Source organism: Macaca fascicularis, chromosome 1 (assembly GCF_037993035.2).
Source record: "Macaca fascicularis isolate 582-1 chromosome 1, T2T-MFA8v1.1".
Taxonomy (NCBI): Eukaryota; Metazoa; Chordata; class Mammalia; order Primates; family Cercopithecidae; genus Macaca; species Macaca fascicularis.
The window spans coordinates 43,878,721-43,900,425 of NC_088375.1; the positions used below are offsets into that span (position 1 = coordinate 43,878,721).

Sequence of the window (21,705 nt, forward strand, 5' to 3'; positions counted from 1 at the left end):
GGCTTTGGCTGATATACAACATTTCTGGAAAATTATGACCCTATAAGGCAAAATACAGTGGTCCCTTAGTGTCCGTGGAGCATTGGTTCCAGGACCCTCTCACCTGCCCACCCCATGGATACCGAAATCCATGGATGCTCCAGTTCCTTATATTAAATGGTGTAGCATTTGGATACTTTAAATCATCTGTAAATTACTTATAATGCCTAATACAATGTAAATGCTATAGTTGTTGTATTGTTTAGGGAATAGTGACAAGAAAAAACATCTTTGCACTAATGGTACAGATGTAATCATGCTTTTTTAAAATAGAATTTCTTTCAGTCTGTGGTTGGTTGGCTACATGGAAGTGGAAACCACAGATATGGAAAGCTGACTATATATATTTTTAGTACTGCCTTTTATAAAGTATGGTTGACTACATTTAAACATTTTGAAAGAGCTCTAAAGAAAAATTTATCTGACATTCAATCCGATTTCATAATTGAACAGATTTTCACCTCTCTATTGCACTGAGTTTCTTACACATTAATATGGCTATTAGTGACACCCTAGAAGAACTAAGGTTAAAAGGGTAAATATAACTTTGGAATTATTTGTATTTGTTGCAAGAATTAAGAATTATTAGAGCAGAAGGAAAAGGAGTATAATATGATGAAGTAGAGGAAAGTTTATATATAGAATTTCGTACCTTAAGGCATTACTAAAAGGTAAAAGCCCTTAACTTCACAGAGGCATCAGTGATATTTAGACAAGCATTCCTAGACTTAGTCTCTAAAAAATGATATGCAAATCTGATTCACGTCTATTGTTGTCAAAAAAGAGCTAGGAAGAAATTAACGTATTTTGAGACAAAACTGAGCAAGCTCATTGAAACAATAATGAAACAGCCTCTAGTAGGACAGTTCAAACTTGAATCCATTCTCTGGGCTTTAATTTTAAAATGCAAAACCATCTTGTGACTGACAGTTTACTGGTATCAGATATACCATCCCAGCATATCTCTGGTAGCCTTAACTTTGTGGTACTGAATAAGATTCACATTTTTTACAGAACCCAAATGATGATTATTCCTAAATTGCAGTGTTCAAAATACTGTAACTGTGTTCCTGCAGTCTCTGTTTGTTTTATAGCTCTTTTGGGTATCATCTCTTTTACATTTTCATCCTCACCAATTATGAGCTCCTTGATTTAATCATTCATTATATTGCCTAGCTCTTTTATTGAGTATCTTTGGTTTTAAGCTATAGAAATGCAAATCGAAGGAGCATAAGCCAATAGAGGGAATGAATATACTGATTTCCTTCCAGAAATCAGAGAGAAAGCAGAACAAGAGCTATGCTTAGTAATGATTTAATTGAAGGACTGGTTACGATTCCTCATTACGAGAATGGTGTTGAAAAACAGGGATTCTAGAGCTGGAGTGTCTCCTTTGCCACTTAACCAACTTTGTCACTTTGGCAAGTTATTTAATCAACTTTTCTCATTTCAGTTTCTTCATATATAAAATGAGGATTATAATGGTACCTACTTCCTGGGGTTTCATGAATTATTGTTACATGGAACGTACTTACAATAATGCCTTGTTCAAAATAGAAGCTATATAAATGTTGTTGTTGTATTGCTATTTATCTACTTAAATAACTCTTACTGTAGTATATATTGCTCAAGGACAGAGACTGTGTTGCTCATCTTTGTGTTATCCCACTTAGCATAGTTTCTAAGCAAAAGTATAGTTCTTTCATATATGCTTATCAAGTAAATGAATTTGACTCTACTTCCTAATGAACTATTCAGAAATTCATGTTTACTATTTTAGCAATGAGAACACTGAGACTTAGCAATATGTTATCAAAGACAATACAACTAGGAAGTAGATCTAAAATAAGAAATCTGATGTGTTGGCCGGGCACGGTGGCTCACGCCTGTAATCCCAGCACTTTGGGAGGCCGAGGCGGGCGGATCACCTGAGGTCAGGAGTTCGAGACCAGCCTGGCCAACATGGTGAAACCCCGTCTCTACTAAAAATACAAAAATTAGCCGGGCATGGTGGTGGGTGCCTGTAATCCCTCCTACTCAGGAGACTAGAGGCAGGAGAATTGCTTGAACCCGGGAGGCGGAGGTTACAGTGTGCCAGGATTGTGCCGTTGCACTCCAGCCTGGGTGACAAGGGCAAAACTCCATCTCAAGAAAAAATAAATTAAAAAAAAAAAAAAAAAGAAAGAAAGCAATCTGATGTATTGCCTACTAGTTTAGTATCCTCTCCCTTATCCCAGCTTTGAGAAAAAGGTTTGATCTCTCATGTCAACTCTGGTTGATTTGTGGTTGTTTCCTGCTGCACTGTATTGAGAACTCTGGAACTACATCTGAACTTTGCAAGAAGGAATACACTGTGTAATAAGCGTTTGCTGCAAGGCCTGGGATGGCCTCAGGATAGTATCACTTCTTTTGCTGTACTACTCTCATGATAAAGACATTGCAAATGATATTTTACCTAAAAATACTATATCTTTTTTTCTTGTAATATAGGAGATTTTAGTTCCTAAAAATGGGAAGAACCTACATTGTAGAAGAGACTGTTGGCCAGTATCTTTCAAACATAAATCTCCAAGGAAAGGCTTTTGTCTCTGGCCTTTTAATAGGACAGGTATGTATCTTTTACTCTGTATTTATTACTAAATAATTACTCTGTAATTTATTAAAACAAATTACTTGTTTATTTAAAGTTAAAAGATGCTGTTTAATAATAAACTCAAGGTTGGGGGATGGAAGAAGGAATGTAGAAGAAGTAATTTTAAAGTAGATCTTTGGGGAAACATGGAAAAGTGACAAACCTAGCCCAGTTTTGCTCAAGTCAGGACACCTTCCTCTTTCACCATGTAAAAGTAATTTATTACATGGAAACTTCAGAATTAGAATGTTCATTGACCAGATTATTCACATTTTGTTGTCTTTCCAGAGTGTTTTGTACTCCCTTCTAATCTTTCTAATATCTGGTTATTCAATTCTTTACAAAGGAAGCTTTTGGAAATTTTATTCCTATTCTGATTTGTGTTGCCTTATATTAGACATTATAGCAACAGTGGTCATATTTTTATATGCTATAGTACCCATCTTACTGCATTTTTTTTTTTTATGTTGGATCAATAAGGAGGGAGAGGGATTGGGAAAAATTTGGAAATTAGACAAATTCTAATTTCTTCTTAGAGCTGTGTCTTAAAAATAGACACAAAATCAAACAGAGATTCAGGTACTTATTTGAAAACCTATGCCACTGATTTGTTACAGGTGAAAGAAGAACCTGTTAATCAGCTGGAGGGACTGGTCAGCAGTACAAAGCAAACAAACAAACAAACAAACAAAAAAAAAAACGAGTCACACAGGCAAGCTGACTGTGTCTATCCAAAAACACTGGGGAGAGTGCACTTTGGCCCAAGGACTTGATTTTGAGGCCTACTAGCCAATAAAGCTCTTATTGGGACAATTTTCTTTCTAGATAACTTAGCCTGATGCCTTAGAATCTTCAAATTACGTAATTAACTTTTCTTATTCTGATTCTATCCATATTCCCAAGCTACTTTCTTTTATAGTTTGATGCCCCATGTTATCTATTTATGAAGAATACACTGTCCAGAGGACTCGTGTTCAGATGCCTTCATGACATTTTAGCTTTCTACATCATTCTGAATAAACTCTGTTAATGTCAGTCTAGCCATGAAAGACAGGCTCATTTTCAGAATTTTTACAAATCTCATTTCTTAATTTGCAAAACAGAGGGCACGTCTACATGGATCAACCAGGTAGCACCACCCTGTGAAGCCTCTCATTAGACAACCAGACCACCTCTCTTGAGAACAGTGTGAATTTCTTTTTAATTCAGTTACTTAGCATGTAATTCGGGGCTCTTTTTGTTAGGAGTTTTCTGTTTAAGTTTTTTTGTTTCTCTTTGTTTAAAATATTAAAGAGAAGAAGTCTTAGAGAAAGATGTGATCGGTAGAGATAAAAAGTCAGGGAGAAAGACCCTCTTCTAAATTTGTCTTAACTGGATAAAGGTTGTTTCTAAAGCTCAGGCAAACTGCCATCTTACAAATGAGTGTCTCATAATTTAAGGCCTTCCTTCCATCTGTCTTTATGCTTTAGTATGTATTGCTCAAGGACAGAGGAATTCATTCCTTTCAGTATTCTACATGCTTTTTCTTCGCTTTTCTTCCAGAGTTTATTGCTTTTTCCTCTCCTTCCCCTTAAGCTTGCTTGTTTCCTGGTCTCTGTCAGTTTTTCTTTTCAAAGTTATACATTTTATTAAGAAAAGAGAAGCCTTCTTAACTGAGACCTACCTTCTTTTCCTGTTTATTTGAATGTAACTTCCTGAAAATAACTGGTAGGAATAATTAATCTTATTTTCTATCCCAAGGTGATACTAATGATCATTTCAGGTCTAATACATTTCAGGTCATGTGTGGGGATGATACAATGCTAACTTGCATTAGCAGTGTTATTTTCACTCTTTTTTGTAGGAAACTTTCACTCTAGTGAAACTGAGCTATTAAATGTTCCCTACATTTATTTTTAGATCTCCCACCTTTGGTCACTACTTAACTGATCTTACAACTGAAGAACAGATTGGGTGTGGTGGTTCATGCCTGTAATTCCAATGCTTTGTGAGGCCGAGGTGGGAGGATTGCTTGAAGCTCGGTGTTTGACCTAGCCTGGGCAACATAGCAGGACTCTGTCTCTACAAAAAAGTAAAAAAAAAAAAAAAAAAAAATTAGCCGGGCAATTGTGGCTGGTTGTTCAAGCCTTGTAGTCCTAGCTACTTGGGAGACTACTCGGGAGGATTGCTTGAGCCCAGGAGTTCAAGGTTGTAGTGAGCTGTGATCACGCCACTGCACTCCAGCCTGGGCATTAGAGCAAGACCCTGTCTCTAAATAAATAAACACACACACGCACACACACAAAGAACAAAAAACAAAACAGAAAAAACCCTTGAAGAACATAGAATCTGGTGTCACTTTGAATTGTGTCCCAAATCCCCTTTGTTATTCTGTGGAAATGTATGTGGAAGTTTCCCACTGTCATCATTTCAGTTAAAATAAGATACAAAAGGTCACTTGTTTAATATCACTGATATTTTCCAATCTGTTCACTTACTATTTATAAAACAAATATATCTAGAAAATATAACAAATATAACTAGAAAACTGAATAAGCATGTTACTTTTTAGTTAATGTAATTCATTCACTCATCCTGTAAACCATTTTTAGGGACCACTCTATGATTTATATTTGAGTTGTCCAAATAAATAAGAAGCTGATATTAAATACCTTAAAAGATAAACAACATGTGAGGGAAAGGTTGTAAGGCCACTCTTGAAAATTAGCCTCCCTTTAGCTTCCACTATAATATTGGTGTTAATGATTTAACCTGTTAACAAATATTACTCAGTTTTTGCATGTCATAAAAGCTAAGGAATTCAGGTATCACTCAAATTAGATTGAGGAATCAGATACCACTCTAACAAGCTTTTAAATTTGTTTTTGAAGTGTTCTTCACAAAAGGATTATGTGATTCTTGCCACTAGAACGCCCCCCAAAGAGGAACAAAGTGAGAACCTCAAACATCCCAAAGCTAAGTTGGATAACTTGGATGAAGAATGGGCCACAGAACATGCCTACCAGGTTATCTTATTTTTCTGTTTATATGTTTTAGTTTTATTTCAAAAAAGCTAGAATCAAGAAGATTTAGTGACTGAGTAGAGAGAAGAGACATAGGGAGAAAGTAGCTAAACATGACTGAGATTGTTAGCTGGGGTGTCTAGGAGGATAGTGTTGGCATTATACAAAGAAGAAACATTTGGGATGAGTGAGTGGGAATAATGACTAAATTCACTTACAAGTATTTATTGAATGAATTATGTATCATCAAATACATAATGTTAGAATAAGCTAAAAATAGAATTATTTCCTTTTCTGGGGTTGGGGGTAACGGGAGGGAACTTAGAGGACGAGTCAATAGGTACAGCAAGCCACCACAGCACACGTATACCTATGTGACAAACCTGCCCATTCTGCGTTTTTGGGTTTTTGTTTTTTTGAAGAAAAAGAATTTTCTTTAAGAAATAAAAGAATTATTTCCTTTTCCAATCAACTTTAAATCTTTTAAACTCAAACGTGTGTTTCTGTGTGTATATATATATATACACAGACATATATCTGTATCTGTGTTTGTGTTTGTGATTATGGGGCAGTGCGTAGTTATATACAACAAAAATCCTGCCTGTAATCCCAGCACTTTGGGAGGCCAAGGCGGGTGGATCACCTGAGGTCAGGAGTTCGAGACCAGCCTGGCCAACATGGCAAAACCCTGTCTCTATTAAAAATACGAAAAATTAGCCAGGTGTGGTGGCAGGTGCCTATAATCCCAGCTACTTGGGAGGCTGAGACAGGAGAATTGCTTGAACCCGGGAGGCAGAGGTTGCAATGAGTCAAGATCGTGCCATTGTACTCCAGCCAGAGCGACAAAGCGACACTCTGTCTCAAAAAACAAAATGAAATAAAACAAAAAACAAAGAAATTCAATATTTAATTATTATTGTTTTAGTCCATTTGTGTTCCTATTAAGGAATACCTAAGACTGAGTAATTTATAAAGAAAAAAGGCCTTTTTGGCTCATGATTCTGCTGGCTGCAAGATTGAGCATCTGGTGAAAGCCTCAGGCTGCTTCTGTTCATGTCAGAAGGCAAATTGGAGCTGGTGTGTAAAGATCACATGGCCAGAGAGGAAGCAAGGGGTTGGGAGGTGCCAGGCTTTTTGTTTTTTTTAACAACCAGCTCTCCTAGGAACAAATATAGCGAGAACTCGTTCGTTGGTGTGAGGATGTAACCAAGCCATTAATGAGGGATCTGCCCCATGACCCAAACAGCTTCCATTTCAACATGATGTTTAAGGGGGACAAACATGGCAACTATCTTCTAAAAAAAATATTAAGTATTGTAAAGTTCAATTCCCAATGGTTTGTAAATAACTTTCTACTCTAATTTTGCTTTTGGTCTCTCGTGAAATTGTATATGACACATACACACACACACACACACACAGAGTATTAATGAATTTATATAGTAAATTAGCTTAACCTTTTACCTCTAGAAAGAAAAGGTTGATATTACTTTTTCCTCTTTCTTGCTGTCACCTCCATCTCCTAAAAAATGGTTAATTTTTTGTGTTGGTGATTTTGAAAAGATAGCAGACTCCCTATGCTAAATATGAAAACTTTGTCAGATTGTGCTACTATAGTAAATAGAATTTATTAAATTAGAGGAAACCACCAGCAGACATAATGCAAGTAGATTAAGGATTAGAGCATGGTATCTAATTTTTTAAGACTCTACTCTGATTAATTGCTTATACATTAACTAATGAAAAGCTAACCAAAGCACTCTAATCTCTGAGTGTAGATGATAGAAAAAAATCCATGTGGTGTTAAGAACTAGCCACAATCATGTGAAGGGAAATACAAATATGGAGATATCATGGTAGTATGTATCGAAAACCTTGAAAATATGTCTAACTTCTTAAACCAGTTGTCCATCTCAAGGGATTTGTCCTAAACAAATAATTCTATGAATGCAGAAAGACGTACTAGGATTTTTAATCTATATTATTTTAAGGTAAAATTACATATAAATGCCCAATATCAGTAAATGGGCTTAAAAATTTGAGGTTAATCTATGCGATAGAAAATAATGGATTTTCAAGTCAGACTCCCTCTGTTCAAATTCCAGATCTAGTATGCTGCTAAAAATAGGGATACAAAGGTAGAATTACTTACTCCCTTAAGGAGCTCCCTGACCAACTAGTAGGGTTCACAGATAACTATAATATAAGGCTGTGTGATAAAATCCTTGGGAAAACTACCCCAAAGCCCTATGGGAGTTCAGAGATCAAAGGATCAGAGAAGGCAGCTTCCTCAAGCTGCCTTTGAAGTATCCAGTAGAGTTGAGACACGTAGAAATATAAGAGAAAGTCATTTTTGGCCTAGGGAGCACCCTGAGTAAAGACATAGGGTTAGGAAGCCTAGGATGTATATGGGAAACAGTTTATAGCTCATTTGACTCTGCTTTTCAAGTAGTTTTTGACAAATATTTGAATTACTTGAGGAAAAGTAGTGTCAAATGAGGGTATAAATATCAGATTGACCAAATTCTAGAAAGTCTGAAATATCAATCTAAAATAAAACTTAATTTTATTTAGCTGATGGTGGGACACCATTGAAAAACTATTTCAGTCTTCGATCTCCTGAGAAAGGGGTTTATTTATTGATGTAGCTAAAGGATGTTGTTATCAGATAGTTTTATTTATAAAGTAGTTTTAAGGTGAAAAGCTAAGGACACTCTAAGAAGACAGTTTCTCAAACGGAAAGGATTGCGTATAATGCCAAATGCTTTTGTTAGCTAATACTATATTTCTATTTTTAGGTATCCAGAATGCTACCAGGGGGACTTTTAGTTCTTGGAGTATTTATTATTACTACTTTAGAACTGGCAAATGATTTTCAAAATGCCCTGCGTAGAGTAAGTTTGATATATCGAAAATTCTTAATGAAATCAGTTATATGTTATTTTTATTGATTATGAGTATATATAATGATTCTAGGCATATTTAAATTTGTTTTCCATAATTCTTTTTGCTGGGGTTACATTGAAAAAGCTTTTTTCACTCGATTTCTTGGATATCTTGAGTGTAAAAACTGTTTATATATTTAAAAACTACATATTTTAAAATAGTCTTTATTTTAGAGACAATTCTAACTATTAGGAAACAAGTTATAATGCTTTAACAGTTTTTCTTGTACAATAGCAGTATTCTGTCACACATTCCATTTAGCACCTAGTGATTATTGTAACATGAAATTAATAGGTGCTAAAATTCTTTACCTTCTTTTCAATTCTTCTTGGATCCCAAGAGTAAAAACATAAAGAATCAGATTATTCCTGGACACAGTATCTATCAGGAATCTCCTGTGTTTTTTGCTTAATTACTGCACCAGAGAATAGGGTAATGTAGTGTAAAAGTAAATATGAAGTTGCACAAGCTGTTTTCCCTTAAACCCAAACCTAAGGTAAACTCTGTGTAGCCAGTTCTTTCAACATTCAGGACCCACATGAACTTTTTGAAGGGTATTTCATACCCCAAAAGGGGGGGACCTTTTAATCTTGAGACATATAAAACCCAGCCTCAGCAGTATCCCACAAAAAGTGTGCAGCTGAGAACTTAGATGTTACAGATTTTTTCAGTCTTGTAACCTGTCCTGTCAGATGTCCAAGCCTCAAGCCTCTGATATTTGCACCTAAGGGAGTAAGGGAAGAAAATGGAGATATTCTCCCTGCTAAATTGTTTGACCCTCTGCCAATTTTTCCATCTTAAATAAATTTACCTTGTTCACAATTGTTCATTCCCTTTGGCATTTTGAAATTTAACCTAAATCTATGCGTATTTAATATTAATAGCATTGATTGTGCACTCTTTTGTGGCTGGTGCTGAATTGAGTGGGTTGAATGTGGGCCCAGTGCTAGAGGGATATAGCCAGACCCACTTTCCTTGCTTTTGTATCTTTTGTTCCTAAAAAGTATATAAAACTTTAGAAATGCTTATCTGTAAAATTACTGAGTTTCAATTATCTAATTGTTTCCATTGGCTTACATTGACCAACACTATAAGAAACAGCCTTATAAAACTTGTCAGTGTCACCCATTGTTGTTAAGAACTTTATTCATCATGTTACATTAATATTGTGTTTCCGGAAGAAATTTCTTTTTATATCATGAAGAAAGTTGTGCCTCCTCTGATGATTGTTTGTCTTCAGCTTACAGACCATGTGAATTAGGTTACAGATTAGATTTCTCTCTGTGCATTATTGTTAGAAAGCTTAGAGCGAAATGTGTTACCACCCCTTATATCAAGTATGCATTTTTATAATTCTTATTTCTGACACAAATTTATCTCACTCTTCTACTTTAACTTTTAATTTATGTTATTACTATATTTTATATGTTGTTATATATTGCCTTAAGTCTTGTGTGACATTTAAACAAGAAATGCTAATGACATGCTTGATTTCTTTAGTTAAAATCACTTGTCATTTCTCATTCTAATGAAAATAAAGTCTCTGTTCTATAGTTTATGTAAATTCTAGTTGCCCCAAATTAATTGTTCATGTCCAGTTAATCACTAATGACAGTGAATTACATTTTTTTATTTAAACCCAATTTTTTTGTAATTTCCTAAAAGGGACTCAAAAGGTTAGTAATTAGCTCCAGTCTTTAATTTGAAGAAAAGAAAAATTAATGGTGGCACACACCTGTAGTCTCAGCTACGTGGGACGCTGAGGTGAGAGAATTGCTTGAGCCCAGGTATTGAAGGCCAACTTGAGCAACATAATGGGACCCCTTCTCCAGTAAATAAAGAATCATGAAATTTTAAAGCTAGTTGAGAGTTGGGGACATTATAATTGCCTATTTCAACACTCACTTTTTTTTTTTCATTTTGCATTCAATTGATGTGTATTTTTCTCTTTCAGCTAATGTATGCTGTGGAAAAGTCTATAAATAGAAAGAGATTGTGGAATTTCACAGAGGAGGAGGTCTCAGAACGAGTGACACTTCACATTTGTGCTTCTACAAAAAAGTATCTTTTGTTCAGTTTATGGTTTAAAAGTACAAAGTACCAAAATAATATTATTGCAAGGTTTTTTTGCTATTTAAATCATCATTTAAAAAATAGGCATAGTTTTGTAAGATTTTTCTGTAAATAACATGGAATTAGAGCTGCTAATAATAATAATAGCAGTAATGGTTGTTAATCATGTCTCAAGGTCATAAAAAGCTTGAGATCTGAAATATGAAAGTCTCAGGATTTTGAATTTTTTACCTATCTGCCCCGGTACATCCAAGCACAGTAGGTTCTCTACAGAGATAAATGCCTAATTCATGACTTAGGCAAAGTAGTGTTTTTATTATGTGAAAGTTTTCACCTCCAGTTTCGATAGATAATGATGTACAATTCAAAGCACAGGTGCATAGAGCTGGATAGTATAGGACATCCGAGAAATTCTTATGTCTTTGGCTAAGATGAAATGACACTAAAAGCCAGTTACAGGGCCTCCTTACCTTTTCTTGTCTACACCTTGCCAGGGCAAGGGTACTTCCCAAGCAAGGGTCAGCCTCACCGAAGGAGTGACACGATTGATGGACTTCCAAAGACAGAATTTTAAAAGTGACCATTCCTGCAGAAGCAGGGCTTTTTTTTTTTTTTTTCTTTTTGTATCTTTAGTATTTAACTGCAAAGTTTCATGTACAAGCCCTTTAATCCAGTAAATAGTCTCAGGTTTGACCTCATATAAAACAGTGCTACTTTTTTTAATGGAGAATGTGTATTTGAGCAGAATTTCACAAGTGCTTTAATTCTATTTATTGCAATTAGCGGGATTCATAAAAGGTAGGAAATGAGTTTTGAAGCATCTCAAGTACTATAGTGACAGCAGTTTACATGTATGACTACATACATATATTTATACACATGCACACATGTATACATATATGTACGCATATCTTTAAAGTTATGATTTTGTAAGAACTTTTGGATGTGTGCATTTTTTAGTTTATTTTTTGATGGTTTATATTCTTTTAGTTATCAATAATGCCTTTTTTGGTTATTTCTTTCCTTAATTAGTAAAGAATATTTTGTCGAACTTATGATATGCATGATCCAAAGGTAAGAAATTTACTCTTTAAAGATTTTTCTGTGTCACAAAGTATTTTCAATCAAAATTCAGCTTTATATTTAGTTTTAATAATTTCCATTGCCATCACTTCCTACTGATGTCTACAGCTAACTATAGTTTTTACTTTGAACTATGATTAATTTTATTAAAGGTAAGGAAAACTTTTGTGTGTGTGACAGGGTCTCACTCTGTTGCCCAAGCTAGAGTGCAGTGGTGCAGTCATGGCTCACTGCATCCTCCACCTCTTGGGCTGGAGGGATACTCCCATCTCAGCCTCCTGAGTAGCTGAGACTACAGATGTGCACCACTGCACCGTAATTATTTTTGTTTTTTTGTTTTTTTGTTTTTTTTTGATAGAGATAGGGTTTTGCTATGTTACTCATGCTTGTCTTGAACTTCTGGGCTCAAGTGATCTGCCTGCCTTGGCCTCCCAAAATGCTGGGATTGCAGGCTTGAGCCACCAGGCCCAGCCAACTTTTAAAAAAATTGTTAAAATATCTTTGTTAATCTCCTCCTGCCTTGTTTGTGTATTTAGTTTTATATTTGAGAGGCTGGTAATAAAAGTGACTGAGGACTTTGGTAGCTGCAATGCCTACTGAACAAGCTATGTGTATTCAGCAAAACCCAGACTAGCACTTTGCTAATGCATCTAAAAGGGTTGTGAAAAAGTAACTTTGCAGTGTCATTAGCAAGGATGGGACAGAAGGAGAATGCCTGCCACCTAGGAGTTGCTCAGTGATTATTTGCTTCACATCAGAATCTTCGATATTGATACTGTTGAAGCTAGAGGATCAAAGGACCTTTCATAATTCTAAACATGGAAATTTCTGGTTCTTTTTCTGTCTACCATTGGGAGGAGCAGTGATGCCAAGGATGCCAAGCTTGAAGAGTACTGAACTTAACACATGCTTTCTTTTGTATTTAGTTCAACCTGTAGTCTTTTGATCGAGGGTTTAGCCATATATGTTAGATATCAGCTTGTATGCGTTATTTAGGTTATATACTTAATGATGTTTTGTTGATCCATGTATTTTATCTAGACCACATCATAGTTATTTTTCTCCCTTCTCCACTACTAGGGTTCAGCAAGACCAGCAGATTGGAAGTATCAAAGTGGATTATTATCCTCATGGCTTTCTTTAGAGTGTACAGTTCACATTAATATTCATATCCCACTTTCTGCTACTTCTGTCAGCTATACTCTGGAGAAAAATACAAAGGTATCAGGGTAAAATGAATTTTCTTCAGTGATTGCTAAGTGAACAATCTGCTTTTATTTTGCTTGCATGTGTCATTCATTTTACAATCCTAAAAAATTACATTCTGTTTATAATAATGTTATATGAGTGAGTAACCATAGCCACAGCCAAATTAGAAATTTTTAGAAGTGGAACAATGTCATAATACTAGTGTATTCAGTTTAATAATAACTAATAATTTAGTTATTGAACTAAATACACTAGTATTTATTATGTGCCAATTAAGTATTATTATGTGCTTTGTCATTAAACTAAATACACCAGTATTCATTAATTAACATATGTAAAATGTAATTAATGTACGAAGTTATAGTGTTTGGACTTTCAGCTTTCTCTTGGTACTTAGATTTTTTGTCTTTTTCCAGTTCTTTTTTGTATTTCTATACCATTCTTTTATTTTTATCTTATTTTTCTTCATTTTTCCCATTGAAGATGTCAAATGGAGCTTTTTTAAAAAAAATTATTTAGACGTATTATTTGAGGTTTTTTTCTCACTTTTTTTTTTTTTTTTAAGGTAATGGGCGTTAAATTTTATTTAACTGGCCATGTACTTAATAATCTCCCGAGTCTGTGACATAAATGTTATTCTGGGATAAAGATCAGAAAAAAACTATATTATTAGATATGATAAGGTACCAAGAATTGGGGGGTATAATTTTTTTTTAATTTGTGAAACTAGATTTAAATGCTGCATTAATGAGACTTTTAGGGATTTTAATATTTCAGTTTATTAGGTGAAAAAAGTAGATTATAGGAAGTTTAATTGAGATAGGAAATCTGAAAGATTTCCATGTTGTGTTTCTCTTAAGAATGGACTTACACGCTGGGCCAAGGAAATAGAAAATGGTGTTTATTTGATTAATGGACAAGTTAAAGATGAAGATTGTGACCTATTAGAAGGACAGGTGAGTTAAGAGAAAAATCATCTTATTAAATTGTTAATGCTTAAGGAAAAATAAAAGATAACTTATTTTTAGTCCTTGCCTACAAGAAAACTGATTTCATCTACCTCTCATTTATAATTTCTTTTAAAATAAAGGGCAAATGTTTTTCTTAGAAAAACAACCCCATTAAAAAGTAGGCAGAGGACATGAACAGACACTTTTCAAAAGAAGACATACATGCAACCAAGAATCGTATGAAAAAGAGCTCAGGATTACTGATCATTAGAGAAATGCAAATGAAAACCACAGTGAGATACCATCTCACACCAGTCAGAATTGCTGTTATTAAAAAGTCAAAAAATAACAGATGCTGGTGAGGCTGCAGAGAAAAAGGAATGCTTACACACTGTTGGTGGGAGTATAAATAAGTTCAACCATTGTGGAAGGCAGTGTGGTGATTCCTCAAAGACCTAAAAACAAGGATACCATTTGATCCAGCAATCCTATTACTGGCTGTACACCCAAAGGGATATAAATTGTTTTATTGTAAAGACACATGCATACATTACGTTCACTGCAGCACTATTCACAATAGCAAAGACGTGGAATCAACCTAAATGCCCATCAATGATAGACTGGATAATGAAAATGTGGTATGTACACACCATGGAATACTATGCAGCTGTAAAAAAAGAACGAGATCATGTCCTTTGCAGGAACATGAGTGGAGATGGAGGCCATTATCCTTAGAAAACTAATGCAGGGGCCAGGCGTGGTGGCTCACATCTGTAATCCCAGCACTTTGGAGGGGCTGAGGTGGGTGGATCATTTGAGGTCAGGAGTTCAAGATCAGCCTGGTCAGCATGGTGAAACCCCGTCTCTACTAAAAGTACAAAAGTTAGCCGGGTGTGGTGGCAGCTGCCTGTAATCACAGCTACTCAGGAGGCTGAAACAGAAGCATCACTTGAACCTGGGAGGTGGAGGTTGCATTGAGCTGAGATCGTGCCACTGCACTCCAGCCTTGGGCTACAGAGTGAGACTCCATTTCAAAATAAAAGAAAAGGAAAAAAAGAAAACTAGCAGAGAAACAGAAAACCAAATACCATATGTTCTGACTTACAAGTGGGAGCGAAACAACGAAAACACATGGACACATAGAGGGGAAAAACACACACTAGAGCCTATCGGAAGGTAGAGGGTGGGAGGAGGGAGAAGGAGAGAATCAGGAAAAATAACTAATGGGTACTAGGTTTGATACCTGGGTGATGAAATAATCTGTATATCAAACCCCTATGACTCAAATTTACCTATGTAACCTGCACATGTACTGATGAACTTAAAAGTTAAAAAATAAGTAAGTCCAAGAAAAAAAGAGAAAATGATGTAATTGAAATCCCGAAACTTATGGGAGTGTCATCTGAATTTCATTTAATTTCCAAATTGCAAATTGCTGACCTGCAACCAAAGGCCACATGTTGTTCTGCCCTCATGGCAGTTCAAAAGCTATGGCAATTTTATAAGAGAAGTCTATAGAGGCTTCTAAAATAGCTTTGACCTGAAGGAAGCAGAACTTCTGTGATCCCTCCCTTTTCAAAGCAGGGATCAGCAAACTTTATGTGAAGAGAAAAATACTACATATTTAGATTTCACAGTCTGTATTTTTATCTCTACTGTGTAGCATGAAAGCAGCTACAGGAAATATACATAAGTGAACGATCCTGGTTGCATACCAGTAAAACTTTATTTACAAAGACAGGTAGCAAGGTGGGCATTTGCCCACAGGCAATGGTTTGCCAGTTGTTACTTTAGAGGAATGAAAGTATGGAATTAATTGTTTTAAAGACTGCACATTGATCCAGAATACATAAAATAATATCTATGTAAAAAATTAAATTAAAATAATTAAAAGACTTGTTTTTTCTAAGTTACTTAGTACATCTACAATAGTCTAAGTTGTCTTTTATGTTCTGTAGTCTTAACAATTTGGCTTTTTAACTTTTGTGTTTTTTCAGAAAAAATCTTCTAGAGGAAATACTCAAGCAACTAGTCATTCTTTTGATGTCAGAGTGCTAACGCAGTTGGTAAATATTTTAAAATACCACTTATTTAAAATATTTATTAGACTAACCATAATGAAACTTTCTGTTTTTATGTTTCTCATTAGAGAATAAAAGGATTTTAGAGCTGTAAGAGACTGTATGAAATGGCTGGTTATAGGAACGTTATTCCCAAGAAACGTCATTTTAATAAAACCTGTTTGGGTTTTTTGCCTTAAGGATATTAAAATTTTAACATCAATAGCAGTTGAAAAAAATATGTACATATACATACATACATACGTGATATGTATGCATGTGTGTAAATATTTTGGGTTGTAGCTTTTATAGTTAAAGTTGCAATTTTAACAACTTAAAAGTAAAAGATGTGTATACAGAGGTGCAAAGAGTTTTCATATGCTTAATTTGAAGTAGATTTATTAGATTTATACCCCTTGATTTTATAAAAATTACAAAGTATTAATTAGCAAGTTTTATATTTCTGTATGGTTGCATTAATTTACACATCTTTTCGAAAATTTAAAAGTTGGGTATCTTGAAGAATAAAAAGTTAAAGCCACTAATTACTCCTAAAAATATACATGCCTTTGATTTTAATCCTACTTGAAATTATCCTAAAGAACAGACAAGGGTATAAAATAGCACACGTGTGTTTGTAGGAAACTTTATTTCAATATTATACTGAATTTTGAAACAGAAGTACTCTCAGGACTTGTCTTTTTTTGAACTGAATAGAATAGAATTAAAAGCAATTTGGCATTTGAGGATGTTTTAGTTTCTTCTTTTTCTGTGTGTAGCAATAGAGCATTAGTAGATTGTCTTTGGACTTATGCCACTCAATGTGAGTTCTCAATTTCATTTTTCAATACCTTAGAAGTATTTTAGTCTTGATTTTCTACTTTGTCTTGATTTTAGAAGTGTCCTTTGTTTTGAGGCTGGCTATTCCTCTACTTATGTGCTCTTCACTAGTTAGGCTTACTACATGGTTTATTAAACAATTTGGTTAAGATTATTTTATTAATAGTATAAAATTGTAGTTGGGAGATGTATAGAGTGTGGGAATATAGAGAGATGAGTGAAAGATAATCTCATGAGATAATTTATTGTAGTAATATTATATAGTATATTTTTGGCAGTCACTCCACCGATCACTTAACTGGAAATTTTGAAGTGACTAATATACAATAAGTAGTCAGTACTTATTGCCACTTTTCTCCCAGTTAAGTCTCATTGATTCCTTATTTGTAGTATTAAGCTTTTCTTTTATTTTTCATACGGTCCTGCTGTTATTAGCCTTACAACACTATTATTTTACCTAAATTAGCACAAGTAACCCTTAACTGGTCTCTCTTCATCTATACATTCTTGTCCAAACTGATTGTTTCTCTAAAAACCCTTCTACCTTTGTTGGTATATCTCTTGAAATACTTTCCATTTATCTACTCTATCCTGTTTATACACTCAGATGATCATTTCTGAATCATAGTTTATGTTCAGTTATTAATTTTTTTCAAGAAGTATTTATTGAGTTTGTACAATGGCCAGACACTGATTATGTTATTCTTCTTGCTCAAAATTTCTCAAGTGTTCTGTACTGACTAGTTAGAGAAGTCCAACTCAGGGTTCTTCATAGCCTCAACATACCTTTTTGTTCTTTCTTTCTACCTCTTATTTTCTAGATGTATGCTTGCTGTACCTTTAAAACTCTGTATTTCCTGAACTATGTGTTATGTCTTTGCTCTTCTCTCTGTCACCCAAACTGTCAAAATCCTATCAGTACATTAAGATCTAGCCCAAATGCCATTACTTGTGTAAGATTTCATTTGGTTCCCATAAAAATGGGGAATCTTCTCTTTTTCAAATGCCGTGTTAGCATCACAGAAGTTCCTTTACCTAAAGGCTGTTTGTCAGCCAGGTTATTCCTAAGTCCAGGTAATCAAGAGGAGTTTACATTTATAGACCCCAACTAGTTTACATTTCCACCTAAAAGGAATGAGTCAGACCTTATATTCTTTAAAACTTTTCCTGGCTGAGCATGGTAGCTCATGCCTGTAATCCCAGCAATTTTGGGAGGCCTAGGCAGGGTGATCGCTTGAGCCTAGGAGTTCAAGATGAGTCTGAGCAACAAGTGAAACCCTGTCTCTACAAAAAATACAAAAATTAACTGGGGGTGATGGTGTGTGCCTGTAGTCCCAACTACTCGGGAGGCGAAGGTGGGAGGATCGATTGAGCCTAGGATCTTGAGGCTGCAGTGAGCTGTGATAGCACCACTGCACTCTAGGCTGGACGACAGAACGAGACCCTGCCTCAAACAAAACAAAACCAACCAACCAACCAAAAAATACCTCTTTTCTTTAATATGTGTGTATATGATCTTTAATAGTCTAGTCTATTTTGGAAAACAGTGCCCTAATTAAATATAGATAGATAAATAGCTAGCTAGCTCGATAGATGTATATACACACACACACAAATATTTACATATACTAATATGTAATTGTGTTATATGTTAAAAAGATATACGTTATATATTAAATATGTAAAATAGGGCATTCTTTTTAGAGTAGTTTTGTCTACAGTAAAAATTTATGGAGTAGATAGAGAAAGCCTGTTATTCCTCCTCCAACCCCACCTTATTGATATATCAGTGAACTCTACATGTGTCATATGGAAGCTTATTCCAGATATCGTATCAGCATGGTCAGACTGCTGCTTGGTTTGATGATAGCCATTTTTGAATGGACCCAGGACCTTTGGAGCTGTGTGTTCTGAGGCTAATTTTTTATCAACAAGTCCTTGACCATGTTAGAGTTTAAATTGTTTAACAACACCTAGAAGGTTTACATTACCTTAGATATTGCCTGAATTACACTAGACATCAAATAATGCTCTTTTGATAGCTATGCATTTAAATATTCTACTCTTCATTATTTTTCCGCATTTATTCCTGATTGCGTAAGCAGATAGGCACAGAGCACTTTTCACAAGTTGTGTAATTTGACTCTTGTTCTTCAGAATTGATTTTGTTGTTGAATGACTTATACTCCAAGTGTTCTTAGAACATAAATTACTTCCTTACCATTTCCATTTTTTGGTTATCTTTTTAAATCATGATTTTTTGTTTCCATTATTATGAGCCTCTATTACAGGTTGAGTGTGCCTTATTTGAAACACTTCTTAGGACCAGAAGTGTTTTGGGTTTGGGATTGTTTTAGATTTTGTAATATTTGCAGAATACATACCAGTTGAGCATCTCTAATCCAAAAATCTAAAATCTTATATGCTCTAATTAGCATTTCCTTTGAGCATCACATTGGTGCTCAATGAGTTTTGGATCTTGGAGCATTCAGGATTTTCAGATTAGGGATGTAGTACTTTAAAGTTACTTTAAAGTTAAAGTACCTGTAGTACTTTAACTATTTTGATACTATCCTTGTTTTTGGCACTTATTAAGATGATGAGGTTGAAAATATATGTGAAACACCTGAAAACCAAACAAGAGCACTGGCATTCCTTAGACTGAAGAGGATGGGACTGTGAGATGAAAGTGACTGCTTACGACCACTGATACCATTTTCTGATAGTAGGCATAGTTGACTTGTTTCAGTTTTGCTCTGGAGCATAGGATTACTTTTAGTCTATGATTTTGGTTGAAAGTGTGTAAATGTATGTGTCTGTGCATTGCTTATAGTTTTACCATAGTTCTCACATCCCACTTTGTTATTGTTGAACTTATTTTGCATTGCACAACTTACATCTACTACATCATGTCTTTGTACATCTTTTAATCATCACAGTACTGATGTGAGTAATTTGCAAATAATATATTTTTAGGAACATATTGAGTGAATATTGAACCATTTTAGATGGTTATGTTAGAAAAATTTAGATGTAGTTGTGTTTAATTTCAGTATACTTTCAAAATGCCTGGAAAATAATATATAACTTATAAAAACAAATATGAAGGCCTTTAAATAATTTGCGGCAAATAATTTCAAATGCTTGGCTCAGTCAAAACTTTCTTCTGTCTTCATAAAATCTCTAATATAATGTTTAAGTATTTCCTGTAGTTAATCATTGTTGGCTGTTAGAACTTAAACAGATTTTGTCTTTCAGCTCCTGAATTCAGACCACAGATCCACAGCCACAGTCCAGATATGTAGCGGTTCTGTAAACCTTAAGGGTACTGTGAAATGCAGAGCTTATATCCACAGCAGTAAACCCAAAGTTAAAGATGCTGTGCAGGTACAAAAAGGAATAACTAGTGAATGAAAACATGTTAACTATTAACAAAAACCTAAAATTTTACCTTTTTTTATCTTATATTTTATAATTATTCATTTGATTTTAACTGATAATGGCCTATTTTGCAGTCCAAATGTACCATATAACTGGTGTCAAGATTTTCATATGTAGAGGATCTATTTTGTGCCTTTTTAAAAATGATGGCTATACAAGTTTAGTAAGTGTTCCACAGTTGTACATATTAGTATCTAATTTGGAACACTGCAATTATTTTTTTAGATGTGAAACTTTATTCATTTATTTGGTTTTAATTATTTAGATATGGTCTAGGCAAATTTGTCATTAAACTATACATTTGTTAATAAGTGTGCTAAATAAGTGGAAATAAAACATTGAATGATGTATCAGTTATTTAGTGGGCATGATTGTACTGGAAAGCAAATTATGTTTTTTTGTTAGTTAAATAATGTAAATCCAAAGTATTTTATTTCTTACTGTGTTTTTGTGTGTTTTTCCCTGTAGGCAGTAAAGAGGGATATATTGAACACAGTTGCTGATCGTTGTGAAATACTATTTGAGGATCTGCTTTTGAATGAAATTCCAGAAAAAAAAGTTATGAGTATAAAATAAGTACTTTTTTGCCTAACTTCGACTGATATAGTAATAAGATATCAAGATATAGCAAATACATCATCTTTTATAGCTACCTGTCTGTGTTTTCAAACAGTGTATCATCTTTTATCATTGGATGAACATTTTTCAGTTGCTGCTCAGAAAATTTTTTTTTTTTTTTTTGAGACAGAGTCTCACTGTGTTGACCAGGCTGGAGTGCTGTGGTGCAGTCAGGGCTCATCTGAAGCCTCAGCCTCTTGGGCTCAAGCAGTCCTCCTACCTCAACCTCCCTAGTACGTGGGCTTGCAAGCATATGCCATGATGCCTGGATAATTTTTAGTATTTCTTTTTTAGAGACAGGGTTTCGCCGTGTTGCCCAGGTTGGTCTCAAACTCCTGAACTAAAGTGATCCACCGTCCTTGGCTTCCCAAAGTGCTGGGATTACAGGTGTGAGCCACCATGCTTGACTCTAGAAAAATGTTTTTGAACACTTTATCAAATTTAGCAAATTTGTCGACACTTAACAATTTTAGGGAAGATTTTTAAAAAAATTAATTCCAAGTGAACTTCTCCTGCCAGAATGAGTAAACCTTGTTGACATTTTAAAGTTAATATTTTTTGTTAATATCTATGAGTATTTTAAATAATTTAGCCATAATTAAAATATTATTTATTAGTGTTTAATACTATATAATAGGTCCTTTAATAGGTACTATTTACATAAACTACATGAGTTTATATGCTTCTCAGCTATTACTCTAACAGACTTCATTAGGTTTAAAAAAGGCTGAGTCACAGTATCTTACCCTTTAATAACGATTGCAACTTTTGGGAAACATAACAATTTATACCATCGCAGTAATTGGTATTAA

At 34.5% G+C, this 21,705-nt stretch overlaps 1 protein-coding gene across 12 annotated transcripts in view; it reads left to right on the forward strand.

The window, feature by feature from the left end:
• The window catches only part of ODR4 (odr-4 GPCR localization factor homolog), a 44,118-nt gene that overhangs the window by 1,123 nt on the left and 21,290 nt on the right, over nucleotides 1–21,705 (forward strand). For 2 of the 12 annotated variants that reach the window (XR_012430713.1, XM_065538867.1), the window contains exons 2-11: nucleotides 2,530–2,647; nucleotides 5,542–5,676; nucleotides 8,472–8,567; nucleotides 10,574–10,680; nucleotides 11,730–11,766; nucleotides 12,856–12,996; nucleotides 13,845–13,940; nucleotides 15,932–16,000; nucleotides 20,093–20,221; nucleotides 20,744–20,832. Coding sequence is in view for 4 of the 12 variants with exons in the window: in XM_065538867.1 (XP_065394939.1) it covers nucleotides 2,549–2,647; nucleotides 5,542–5,676; nucleotides 8,472–8,567; nucleotides 10,574–10,680; nucleotides 11,730–11,766; nucleotides 12,856–12,996; nucleotides 13,845–13,940; nucleotides 15,932–16,000; nucleotides 20,093–20,221; nucleotides 20,744–20,832 (998 nt within the window). In the remaining 8 variants the exon portion in view is untranslated. Of the gene's footprint in view, nucleotides 1–2,529; nucleotides 2,648–5,541; nucleotides 5,677–8,471; nucleotides 8,568–10,573; nucleotides 10,681–11,729; nucleotides 11,767–12,855; nucleotides 12,997–13,844; nucleotides 13,941–15,931; nucleotides 16,001–20,092; nucleotides 20,222–20,743; nucleotides 21,281–21,705 lie in introns of those variants that run through there. The other 10 variants (XR_012430719.1, XR_012430717.1, XR_012430723.1 and 7 more) reach the window with 8 other exon arrangements.